The 13,153-nt window shown below is 39.7% G+C and overlaps 1 protein-coding gene across 1 annotated transcript in view; it reads left to right on the top strand.

Annotated features, from left to right (window-relative positions):
* SND1 (staphylococcal nuclease and tudor domain containing 1) overlaps positions 1-13,153 on the top strand; it is a 440,010-nt gene that overhangs the window by 61,146 nt on the left and 365,711 nt on the right. Inside the window, exon 10 of the mRNA XM_003261285.3 lies at positions 8,142-8,255. Within this exon, the coding sequence (XP_003261333.1) occupies positions 8,142-8,255 (114 nt within the window). The remainder of the gene's footprint in view (positions 1-8,141; positions 8,256-13,153) is intronic.

The following is a 13,153-nucleotide window of genomic DNA, read 5'->3' on the forward strand; positions in this document are numbered from 1 at the left end:
GGCCATATGGTCTCTATTGCAACTACTGAACTCTGCCATGGTAGCAGGAGAACAGACATGGACAGTGTGTAAACGAATGGTTGTGGCAATATTCCAGGAAAACTTTATAACAATATGAAGTGGGCTGGATGGCCCTTGGGCCATAGTTTGCCCGCCTTTCTTGTAGAACACTGGATATCAACATTAAGTTAAAAATGAAAAAAATACATACATTACTTTTCATAACCTGGAACTCAACACCAGTTCTGTTATCATTTTACCTGATTTAAATTATCTGTTAGTGGCAAACAGCTTTTTTCAGGGAATCCTAAAAAAGTTCTAAGGTACCTGGGACCTTCACATCGTCTGAAAGTCCTGCAAGTCTTCCCTGAGTGATTCTGCTTTAAAGATCATGTGATTGTGAAGCCTTAACAAATAGTGATTCTCTCTTCAACAGTCACCCTGTTTTTTAGGAATTAATCGTACAGGGCCCCGCTAAAAGCCTCAAAAGTGCAAAGGGTAACCTATGGCCTCTAACTGGTTGCCTCTGGGGCTCTACAGTTGATTTCTGGAACTGAGGCAAAGCTGTAGGTCAGAGTGTCAAGAGGCTTAAGCCTGAGAAATGTGAAACTTGACAAAGTATTCTCTGATACATGGGGCCTATTGGGAGACTGGTTCCCTTTGTCTGCTTAAGCAGTTTTACTTCTTGAGAAATGAAATGCAAAGGAAGGGCTCTCCTTGTCTTTCTAGGTTAGCAGAGAAGCATGTTCACTTCACAGCGATTAGCTGAGCTTGCCCGAGACTTTTGTGCCCGTCGTGGCCTGCCAGTTCCCTCCCTGCCTTCCCTGTGGCGTTTTAGCTGATCTGTGCTGTTTGTAGCCATATGGTCCCCTGAGCACGTGGCTTGGCTTCCCTGTTCCTGCTGCTGGATCCTTGGGCATTGCAGATTTCACAGACCTGAATTACATTGTTGTGGGGGGTGGGGGAGGGATGGAGTGGAATCATGTCCTCAAGAGGTGTCTCCTTACCACCCTGCCTGGTTAGATGCTTCTTGCGTGGTTCTCTGTACCTATATATAGATTAAGCAGAGCCCTGAACTAGGTGCTTTGAAAAGATGTAAAAGAACTAGAAGTGGTTCCTGCCTTCAAGGAGCTTACCTGTTAGGGCTTTGCCTGGGAGCACTAAGTGGTTAACTAGCATTGGTGGCCAAGTCCGGTTTTGGAGATCAGGATATAAACTATCCATGAGTACAGTAGATTTTAAAATGTATTTGGTTTTACCCTGATAGTTTTTTGCTGTGCTTCCAGTCATAGCTCTAGATGGAGTTCATTATCATGTCTCTGAGAATTTTTTTCCTCAAATTTTTTATAATGACAAAATTCACAACATAATATGTAGTATCTTAATGATTTCTAAGTGTACAGTTCAGTGGTATTTATATTCATATTGTTATGTAGCTATCACCACCACCTATCTCTACAACTCTTCATTTTATAAAACTGAAACTATACTATTAAACAATAACTCTACATCCCTCTGTTTCCCCTCTTCCAGGCCCTGGCAACCACAATTCTACTTTTTGCTTCTGTGATTTTGACTACTCTAAGTAATTCATATAAGTGAAATCAGACAGTCTTTTTGTCTTTGTGACTGGCTTATTTCATTTAGCATAGTGTCCTCAGGGTTCATCCATGTTGTTGGATGAGTCAGAATTTTCTTCCTTTTTAAGGATGAATAATATTCCATTGTATGTGTATACATTTTGCTTACAACCTGTTCATCTGTCCATGGGGATACACTTGGGTTGCTTCTACATTTTAACTATTATGAACAATGCTGCTATCAACATGGTTATACAAATATCCCTTTGAGACCCTGTTTTCAGTTATTTTGAGTTTGTACCCAAAAGTGGAATTGCTGGATTATATGGTAATTGTATTTTTAAGTTGTTGAGGGAATTACTATATTGTACCATTTTACATCGGTGCACAAGGGTTCTACTTTCTGTACATCCTCACCAACATTTGTTATTTTCTGTTCTGGTTTTTTTTTTTTTTTTTTTTTTTTTTTATAGGGGCCGCCCTAATGGGTGTGAGGTGATGTCTCATTGTGGTTTTCATTTGTATTTCCCTAATGATTAGTAATGTTGAGCATCTTTTCCTGTGCATTTGCATATCTTCTTTGGAGAAATGTCTATTCAAGTCCTTTGTGCATTTGAAAAAGAAATTTCAGCTTTTCTTTTAGATTCGGGGGTACATATGCAGGTTTGTTACATGGGTATATTGTTTGGAATAGGAATGATCCAGTCACCCAGGTCATGAGCATAGTACCCAATAGGAAGTTTTTCAGCCCTGGCCCTCTCCCTTACTCTCCCCCAGCTCTAGGAGTCCCCAGTGTCTATTGTTCCTGTCTTTAGTCCATGTGTACCCAGTGCTTAGCTCCCACTTATAAGCCTCTTTGCCTGTTTTTTAATTGAGGTTTTTGTTTTTCTGTTGTTGAGTTTTAGGAGTTCTGTATATATTCTGGATATTAATCGTTTGTTGGGTATATGATTGGCAAATATTTTCTCCTATTTTGTCAGTTGCCTTTTACTTTGTTACACAAAATTTTCATGAAATCTGATTTGTATTTGTACTATTGTTGCCTGTTCCTTTGGTGTCATATTTGAGAAATCATTGCCAAATCCAGTGTTGCAAAGTTTCTGCCCTGTGTTTTCTTCTAAGAGTTTTGTAGTTTTATAGGTCTTATATTTAAGTAATGAATCCATTTTGAGTTCATTTTTAGTTTTGGTGTTACATAAGGGTTCCACTTCATTTTTTTGAGTGAGGATATCTAGTTTTCTTAGTACCATTTGTTGAATACTGTCATTTCCTCATTGAATGGTCTTTGCACCCATCTCAAAAATCATTTGACTGTATATGCAAGTGTTTATTTCTGGACTTCATTCTGTTTCATTGGTTTGTATTTCTGATTTTATGCCAGTAACATGTGGTATTGATTACTGTAGCTTTGTAGTAAGCTTTGAAATCAGGAAGTGTGAGTTTTCCTGCTTTGTCCTTTTTCCGGATTCTTTTGGCTATTCAGGGTCTCTTGAGATTCCACATGAAGTTTAGGATGAGCTGTTCTGTTTCCATAAAAATCATCGGGATTTTGATAAGGGTTGCATTACATCTGTAAATCACTTTTGGGTAGTATTGACATCTTGACAGTATTGTCTCCCAGTCCATGATCATGGGACGTGTTTCCATTTATTTATGTCTCTAATTTCTTTCAACAGTGTTTTGTAGTTTTCTTTGTACAAATTTTTCACTTCCTTGGTTAATTCCTAAGTATTTTGTTCTTTTTTGATGATACTGGAAAAGGAACTATTTTCTTTTTTTTTTTTGGATTCTTTATTATAGAAATGCAGCTGATTCTGAGTGTTGGCTTTATATCCTGCTACTTCATGAATTCACTTATTCTAACAGTTTTTGTGGAATTATTAGGGTTTTTTACCTATACATCATCTGGGAACAGTGATAATTTTATTTCTTTCCTTCCAATTTAGATGCCTTTTGTTTCTTTTTCTTGCTGAACTTCTTTGGCTAAGACTGTCAGTACTATGTTAAATGGAAGTGGCTCTCTGACATGGTTTTTAAGCAAGGATGCAGCTGAATATTTTTGGCATTATCTGGATTTCTCCAGTATATTCCTATGTGGCAATATGGAGAGAATCAAAAAATACCTGCCACTTCCTTGCCTTTTGCCATTTGACTTTCAGTTGGAAAGGAAGTTCTGGAGATTGTCTCACTAGAAAGGTGGGCTCTGATGAACCAAAAAGGGATCAAGACTTGGTTTGCAGCTTATACTAGTAAACCAGTGTGCTGATAAGAAAAAGAAAGTGATTGAGTTAGAAGAGATTGAAAGAATATTAACCTGGCTTTAAAAATTAAATTATTAGAAACTTCATTTTCTAGGTCACTCTTTAGATTTACAGAAAAATTAAGCAGGTAGCACAGAGTTCTTGGATTACTCATGCACCCTCAGCCCAGTTTCCCCTGTCATTAATATTTTATGGGAGTACTGTATATTTGTTATAGTTAGTATATCAATATAGATACATTGTTATTAACTAAAGTTTATATTTTATTCAGGTATTCATTTATTTATACTTTATTTCTGTTCCAGGATACCTATATTGCATTTAGTTGTGCATATCTCCTTAGGTTCCTTTTGGATATGCCAGTTTCTCAGACTTTTTTTTTGTTTTTGATGACTTTGACAATCTTGAAGTACTGGTCAGGTAGTGTGTAGGACGTCCCTCTGTTGAAAGTTGTCTGATGCCTGATTTCCATGTAAGTACATCTTAAGAGTATCTGGTTTGGTTGTGCTTAGGTGCCTGGAGGTGCCTGCATCAGGATATTGTTGTAGTTTGTTTTTGTTGAGGGCAAGGGTGGCAGCTGTACTCTTCTGGGGGACTGGGGAGAAGAGACATAGCATACAACCTTAGGGAGTGGGAAAAACAGCCAGATGTCATGATTTCAGAGAGGAGAATAGGTATCTGTGTGTCATTCTCAGTGAACCTCATCAAAGCACAGTCCCTGGTCATGCCTGTAGAAGGCCCTTTTGGGCTGAGAATCCTTTTGTTTCTATCTGGTACTGGAAATTTTGGCAGCATTGGGACTATTGGTGGTTATGTCCACAGCTCAGGAGGCTGTTGAACAAAAAGGAGGCTTTTTTGTTTGTTTTATGTGTGCTTCAGGGTTTTCAGAATCTGAATAACAGCAGCCTGTTGCATGCAGTGAGCACTGTGGATGGGCCATACAGATGAGAGTGTGACAGAGGCTGAAGATAGGCATGGATGTTCACCTAACAGAACTCTGTAGTTTTCTTGACCCATGGCAGCCCTTAGCCTACACCTTGTTATCATTAAACCATTTTTTCCTTTTATGATTGGGCTTCAAGAAATGGGGAGGGAATTGGATTTAGCGCATGTATTTGAGTCCAGCTAGTGACTTTTTCCATGTAGACTTCTGCTGCTATGCCTTAGGTTATCTCTTGGTGTGTGGGGTGTGAGCATGCATGGGGTTGGCTTGATTAGGGATCTGTAGCTAGCAGAGAAAGTGGGCAGTGTGGGCATACTTCAGTTATCCTGATGAAAAGCACCAGAAGAAATATCACTGTTAAAATGTGATCCGTAACAGTGCTGATGAGCTGGCTTCAGATAGTAATCCACTCTGCATCTCACTTACTGCACAGTACGTGGCTATACCCAGTATTTTATTGCCGATTCCATGTCTCTGCACAGGAGCTGCTTGTTCTCTGGACAGTAATGACACGATTTACAGAGGAATAAAAAACCATAAATCCCACTTATACACACACGTGGACACGCACACATGCACTCACCCTTCCTATCTTCACCAGCAAGCCAAACCTTGCTTAGCTGGCAGTGGCAGAGTGCACAGTTCCTGAAGAGGAGGTTTCTAATCAGGGAGATGCTGAGCAGCAGAGAGAGTCTGCTGCTGGGGCCTAAAATTTACAGCTCCAAGAATTCATTGCTGCCGCTGCTGCTAACATATTACAAGGGGTGCCTAATTCCAGTAACTTGTTACAGGACATCCTTAGGTCTTCATGTTCTGTAATCAGCGGGTAAAGGTGTGAGCACTATGATACTTTGTTTGGTTTTATTACTCTCTAAGCATGACTAGGGAGCAGAAAACGTCTAGATATTTCTCGTGTCTTGATTATAGGAATTTCCTTATGTTTTTGGGAATTCACAGTAAGAATTCGTTTTGGTTTGAGAGAAGGTGTAGATCTGTCCAGTATTAAGATTTGGGAAATCCTGTGATGTATGTGCCTTTGATACATCTGACAGTTACCCTCTATCCTTTGGGTATCTGTTTGGAGGAGAAGCAGTATTGATTTGCTATAGTAGCTATTTTGCTTAGTATGTCTTAGTGGAATTTTTTTTCTTTTCTTTAGCTTGAAATTAGGATACCAGAATAGCAGATATCATGGAAACCACCCCCCTGAAATGTTCTGTCATCTATTTTATAATATCTTTCCCTTCATCCAAATGTGGGATTTTAAAGGACTGGGAAATCATTAGCTGGGGTCTTTCTTTTTGGTAAATTGTCCAACCCACTACTGGAATTCCATTACTGTGGACCTTTTTAGTTGGCATTAGTGTGTTTAGATGGTAATGGGAATAAGATGTACTCTATTTTTTCTTTCAGTGACTGAATCTGTATTTTTGGTTATACTGTCTAGACAGTTTTTAAATTCTAAACTCATGAATGTGTTTTTGTGATTGGGCCGGCATTAAGGGGCTGTTTGGTTTGGGGTAACTAGCCCTGACCTTGGTCCTGGTATGATCACTCATCCTGCCTTTGATTACCATTGATCTTCATGTTTTTCTGGCAAGATGAATTTTGGGTTCTGGCTCTCTGGGTTTTCGTATTTAGCTTATGATTCTCAGATCTGTCAAAAAGGTTATAGGAGAATGGTTATGGTTATTCGAAATTGTCGTTTTGCTGTTTTCAGGGTTGTAAGTTAATTTTAAGTACAGTAGAAAATTAAAAATTTCTCCTTCTGATCTACTCAGTTCTTTCTTAGAACTTTCATTACTTTTCTGATTGCTGGGCTGTTCTCTACACTGCTTTCATTGCTTACAGTGGTAAAACCCAGGGATATATTCCCATCCACCAGCCATAGTAAACCTTCTATGGACTTAACAGATTGATTCCAGCTGTCATCTTTCTTTTTTCATTCATTCTGTTTGATGGCACTTAACTCCTGCTGTTTTCTGTTATATATAATTTCTCACTTGTTTATGTTTTATATCCTTCTTCAGATTGTTTCTTAAGGCATTCCTTACTCTTTGGTGTGTGGTTGGCTGGTTCTTTGTGTTTCCGGTGTGTGGCTGGCTGGTTCTTTGGAAAAGGTAGAGAATTGCTGTTTTTGGAGGAAGCTGCAAGTAAATGAATACATTCTGTGCTAGAAGATCCAAGGCCTTTCAAGAAATAGTTAGAGAGGCCTCCTTTAAGATACTTATCAGTGTGACATCCATGATGGCAAAAAAGAGTCTACCTCCTTTTGTTTCACGTGTGAAAGAGGAGGGAAGTTTTGCCAGTCCACCCTCGCTGTGTGGCAGCTGACCCTGTAAGTTTGTTCAGTCTGGTAGCTCTTAAAGAGGCCCGATTGAAGCCTAGAAGAGTTTGATTTTGATTCTGCAGATGAAGTAGATGGTGATAGTGTTTTGTAGTCTGTAGCTACCTTGTAATAAAGTGTTGCTTGAAAGAAAAAAAAAGGCATTGAATATAATTGGGCGAATTGTAGACTGCTGGCTGTATTATGCGTTCTAGTTACAACACTGATGTGGTAAGATCCCAGTTTGAATGGAGTTTTATTCTGTACACATTGTAGAATGTTCTAATAACCTTCACAGAGGAATATTTATGCTTTTGTCCTTTGACTACATACCCTTGTCATTTATCCCAGACTAGTTCTTTTTCTTCTGAGTGTGGGGTCCTGTGTTACTGATCTTGGGTTCCAAAACAAAGATGTCCGTAGTAGTAGTGCTCTGAAAAGGTGGCTTTCAGAGTATCTGAGGTAATATCTCAGTAATTTCATGTTTCTGCCTGTGAGATTAACAGCTGAGCATCTCCTTTCCCATGCTGAGATGACAATTCTTTTTGCCCTTCACTTGCCTTTGATTTTTCTGCTCTCTATTGGGGCATCCTATTTTGGTTCTTTCTCATCTAGTGCTGGTATCTTCTTCAAATCCAACCCTTTCCTCTTTTTCTAGATTCACATTGAGATTTGATTTTAGTTTAGAAGCTGTTTCAAGGAAAATCTTCAATTACATGTAGAGACAGGATTTCCAGTTCTTAAGCTTTGTAGTGAACCACAAATCTTTGTCAGGGCAAAAATAAAAAAAGATTGACCATCTTTATGAATGATACAGATTTTGTCTCATTGGGAAATCATAATAAGTTCTCTGGGAACTGATAATTATAGCATAGTTTTCTCTGACATTGTTGCACCATGAAAGATGATACTGTTTTTCCCACAAATGGCTATTGATCTCACTTTCTACCTGTGAGGGTGGTGGGCCTTGCTCTTGGACATGTGGTGGGGGACATAGAAGCAGGTTTAAGCATGTTCCTTTTTGCTCACAGGTGATGCAGGTTCTGAATGCTGATGCCATTGTTGTGAAGCTGAACTCAGGAGATTACAAGACGATTCACCTGTCCAGCATCCGACCACCGAGGCTGGAGGGGGAGAACACCCAGGTGAGAATAGGGAAGCAGCTGCGCCTCTTTGCATAAACCAAAAGGAAGAAGTTGGAGAATTAATTAATATATGACATATATAATACATATATGTGGGAATGCAAAGGGACAAGTATTTTAAATCACCACAGTATTATTTTCTAATATTTATAACCTGACTACCATTGGGCAGGTCTCAGTGTCCTGTGGCCCACACCCACTGCTCTGCCGCATTTCACATGGGCACTGTTGGCACTTCTCCCTAGGGGGCTTGAGTGCAGTGAGGGTTGGGATATGTGAGATGGTGGATGAGTTTAATTAATAAGATCTTATTTTTCTGTGAATAAGGAGAGGAGAAGGTCTGTATATCGTGTACATTGTAATACGACCTGTTTCTGCTGGTCATTTTGATTTGATAGTTCTTTATGTTTTTGCTCTAGGAAGAAATGAGTCTTGGTATATATATTCACTGGGGTCATCTACTCATTTTTTGCAGGTAGTAACTATAATTAGTAGTTAAACTGTTTGCTATTTTTTGGATCTTTTGGCAGATAGGTTGGTGTATGACTCAGGTATATAATTTTTGAGAAATGCTTTGTATGAAAACTAACAAGAGTTGGTATTACATGTGCAGATAGACTGATTATTTTGGAGTCATGACAGTTATGTAGCCATAAGAGTTATGAGAATTGGGAATAGGGATTAAGGTTGAACATTTTTGGGGGTTTGGTTATGTTGTATTTTTACAGACATCTTTCCCGCTTCTGTTTTTGTCCTCTGATAACTAAAGCGTGTGATTATGTTAACTAGTTATAGAACTAGTTCCTCAGTGAGAACCAGCGCCAAAGGCAAATATTTGGACAGTGTTCAGTCATTAACTATTGTGGATTGAAGTTACTGCTGTGTGTAGTATCTACTGCCTGCTTTTTTTGTTTTTTTTTTTAAAGAAACAGGGTCTTGTTATGTTGCCCACACTGGAGTGCAGTGGCTATTCACAGGTGTGATCATTGCGCACTACAACTTCAAACTCCTGGGCTCAAACAGTCCTTCTGTCTCAGCCTCCTGAGTAGCTAGGACTATAGGTGTGAGCCACTGCACCCAACTTATCTACCTTTTTTTAGTTATCCCTTTATACAAAAAGGATGGGATTTAAAAAAATCCCTTTTGTATAAAAGGATAACTAAAAAAAGGTAGATAAGTTGGGTATAGTGGTTCTAAAGGTGTGAAATTTGCTTTTCTGATGTTTTGCACATATACATATCTTGGTGCATTCACAAGTTGAAATTCATGCATTGTTTTCATTTGTGTGAGAGTTTATAGACAGCCCGTAAGAGTAAAATAAAAATATGATTGTCTTTTGAATCAGATCATACATAAAAACCATGTACAGGATGGGTGATTTGAATGTCTGGCCAATCAGTTCTTTCTCTCTCTTTTTTTCCCTTAGAGGAGGCAGTTTAATGCAGCAAACAGTATTATGGTAAGGTTGAGAATTTAAATGCATGAAAGCCTAGAAATGCCAAAATAAGATTCTCTCAGTAACTGTAGCTCTGCCTCATTGCACAGAGTAAATACACATCTCCAATTTTATCAGTATTGGGAGTAGTCCACAATTCTGCATCTGTGCCGTACAGTTGGAATTAAGGTTCCCACAGCAACCACAACTTTGAAATTCTTGAACGTTAATTTTTGTGCCTGTATCATCAGCCAGTGCATTATGTTAATGTAGACTATATAGCTGAATTTTAAGCAGTTTTTAGGGGGATGGGGGTGTTATAGCTTAGGTAGGATGATAGCAGGTTTTCTGAAGTAAGCACTAACCTACTACTGAGTATTTTTAGTTTTCCCAGTATCCTTTGGAACTCATCAGTGGGTAAAAGATGCATTTCCCTTAGCCTACTGGCTGACGGGAAATTGTTGGAATTGGAGTATTTCCTAGTTTAGGCAGAATCCTGATTATAGAATTTCTTGTCTTTTACAAGGCGTGTTACCTCTTTTTTTTCTTCTTTTTTCTTTATTCTTTCTTTTTCTTCCTGTTCATTCCTGAGATCTTACTCCATTTTAAGACAGTTCTAAGTAAGGCTTAGCTGCAATAATCTACAACATATGGCTTGTGAGGAAGATAGAGGAATGATTTCCATTATTTGTCTGTTAAAGTCCTTTGGAAGAGTTTACTGAAGGGCCACATAAGAAATAAGTTAATATAATGGGGCTGGGTGTGGTGGCTCACACTTGTAATCCCAGCACTTTGGGAGGCCGAGGTGGGCGGATCCCAAGGTCAGGAGATCGAGACCACGGTGAAACCCCGCCTCTACTAAAAAAAAAAAAAAAAAAAAAAATTAGCTGGGCGTGGTGGCGGGCACCTGTAGTCCCAGCTACTCGGAGAGGCTGAGACAGGAGAATGGCGTGAACCCGGGAGGCGGAGCTTGCAGTGAGCCGAGATTGCGTCACTGCACTCCAGCCTGGGCGACAGAGCGAGACTCCGTCTCAAAAAAAAAAAAAGTTAATATAATGAACCTTGAATGTAGCGGTAGAAGGCACCCTGAAGAGTAGCCGGTTTTGGTGGGTGGTCTGGGTGATCTTCTCAGGTCAGCTGTTGTACCTTGTGAGTGTCAAGGGTGAGAAGTGAGTCAACAGGAGGAATGGCTTTCTAGGCCAATGCTGTCCGACAGATATATAAATGTGAGCCACACATGTGAGCTCTATTTGTTATTTTAAATTATCACATAACTATGTTAAAAAACTAAAAAGAAACATTAATTGTAATTTTTAAATTTGACTTATATCCAAATTATTATATCATTTCAACATTTAATGAATATAAAAAATAAATGAGACATTCTCCCCCCTTTTAAAACTGAATATTTGAAATATGGTATGTATTATACATTGGCACTACATTTTAATTCATCATAGCATATTTCAAGGACTCAATAGGCACATGAGGCTAGTGGCTACCATTATGGATAGCACAGCTTTAGAAATTTGCGTGAACAGGTAGTCATTGTTGATATATATTTACAGATACTTATTTTATGCCAGATACTGTGCTGGGGGTGCAGCAGGGAATAGACAGATGTCCCTTATCTGCCTCATGGAACTTTAGAGTCTAGTAGGGGAAATACACAAGTAATTTCATTTATGTTAAGTGCTATGAAAGAAAAGCTTAGAGTTTAGCAGAGTGCATAGTCTGGGAAGGCTACTTTGAGGAAGTGACATTTGAGGCCTGAAGAGATATTAGGAATTAGCTAGATAAAAAGTGGGAGAAGACAGTTTCTGACCTGGAGAGCAGCAATGACAAGAATTAGGTGAGTTTTGGGGACTAGAGAATGGATGGCTCCTGTGGATGGTGCATGAGTGGTATGATACCTGTGTGGTACGAAACCATAGGCAAGGCCAGATCAAACATGTCCTGAGAACATCTCAGGATACTCAGGAAGGGAGAGAGAAAATGGGGCATATGATGAACTGTAAGTGATTTTGTATGACTGGAATAGAGGATAAGTTTCGGGGGAGTGTTAAGAAATGGGCCTGGGAGTTAGACAGGGGCCACTTGTTGAAGGCTTATAGGCCATGCATTTTAGGTTTGTCTTGAAGAATTTTGAACTGGTGAATGGCATGTTTGGATTAAAATACTCTTGTTTTGGTTGTTTGAATTTACAAGATATGAAAGCAGTTTGCATATAGCGAGAATATTATGCCTGGTAAAAACTTACTTTAGCAAGGAACTCTGGGTTTTCTTTTGGTAAGTCTCAGTTGACCAAAGACCTGGAAAATGGCGTGATGAAGAGTTAACGTCTTAGGAGACGTTAACTCTTTCAGGCTGATGAGTGAGAACTGTGGGTGCTGCTCCAGCAGTCTTTCTTTATACTTGCCTTTTGACTTAAAGAATTCCCCCTGCCCCCACAACCCCTGCCCCTTTCCTTGGCCTGGGATTACTAAAATAAAAAAGAAAAAGAAGAAGAAGAAAAAAGAATTCCCCAGAGCTCTTATAAAGAATACAGGATCCTGCTCTATGCTTATCTTAAAGTTACCAGAGATTTACAATATGGGTGTGGTAAGAAACATCACCTGGGCATCCTAGTGTGACTGTAACTATATGTGTTTAAAGACTGAGCAACAGGCATCCTCTTGGAGTCTTAGGTTTCTGGTTTCCTTTACTACGTACCAGCTGTTACAGTCACAAGTGGAGCCCAGTCAAGTGTTCGTGGCATAGATGATGGGGCCAGGACCTCTGTTAGCTCATATGGCATCTTTGTGGAAATTTAGAGAAGGGTACTGCTTCTTCCTGTCAGCATCATGCCAGGGGCCATGGCTTGGCAAGCAGAATGGAAGCTAAATTTTAGCTCCTGTTCTCCCATTGTCCGCTTTGCCAGGTACCCTTCTGCAAGGCACAGCATGCGCAAAAATATGGGCCTGCCCTAGTTAGAACAGGCTGGTAGAATCTCCAGGGAAAACATCAAGGGCATTTTTTGGGAACTGAGGAGTGGTTTTGTAGTTGCGGAAACATGGAGTGCTTGAGGAATGTTAAGAGATGAAGGTCTGTGATGGATGGACTGTGGAGGGCCTTGAAAGAAACACTAAGGACATTTCCTTCTCTCTAATTACAGGACTCTGCCTGGGGGTCAGTGGCTTTGGCATGGAAAGGATAACGTGGTAACTTATGGTACCAGAGCCTTTTCTAAACCAAAGAACAAAGCGGGAGAGGGTGCAGAATAAGGAACTAGATGAACAGGAGAAGAGGGAAAGTCTGTGGCATGGGCTTCCTCAAGGACAGGCAGATGGGGGAGACATTCCTGCTCTAGGGCAGGCCTCCACTGCTAGCTCCCAGATGAGGACTCAGTGGGACTTTCCCTTCAAGGTAGCATGGGGGAGGTTCTTCTAATATTTTCTTCCTCCGAGATAACTCTACATTTGGA

This window comes from Nomascus leucogenys, chromosome 13 (genome assembly GCF_006542625.1).
Source record: "Nomascus leucogenys isolate Asia chromosome 13, Asia_NLE_v1, whole genome shotgun sequence".
NCBI classification, from domain to species: Eukaryota; Metazoa; Chordata; class Mammalia; order Primates; family Hylobatidae; genus Nomascus; species Nomascus leucogenys.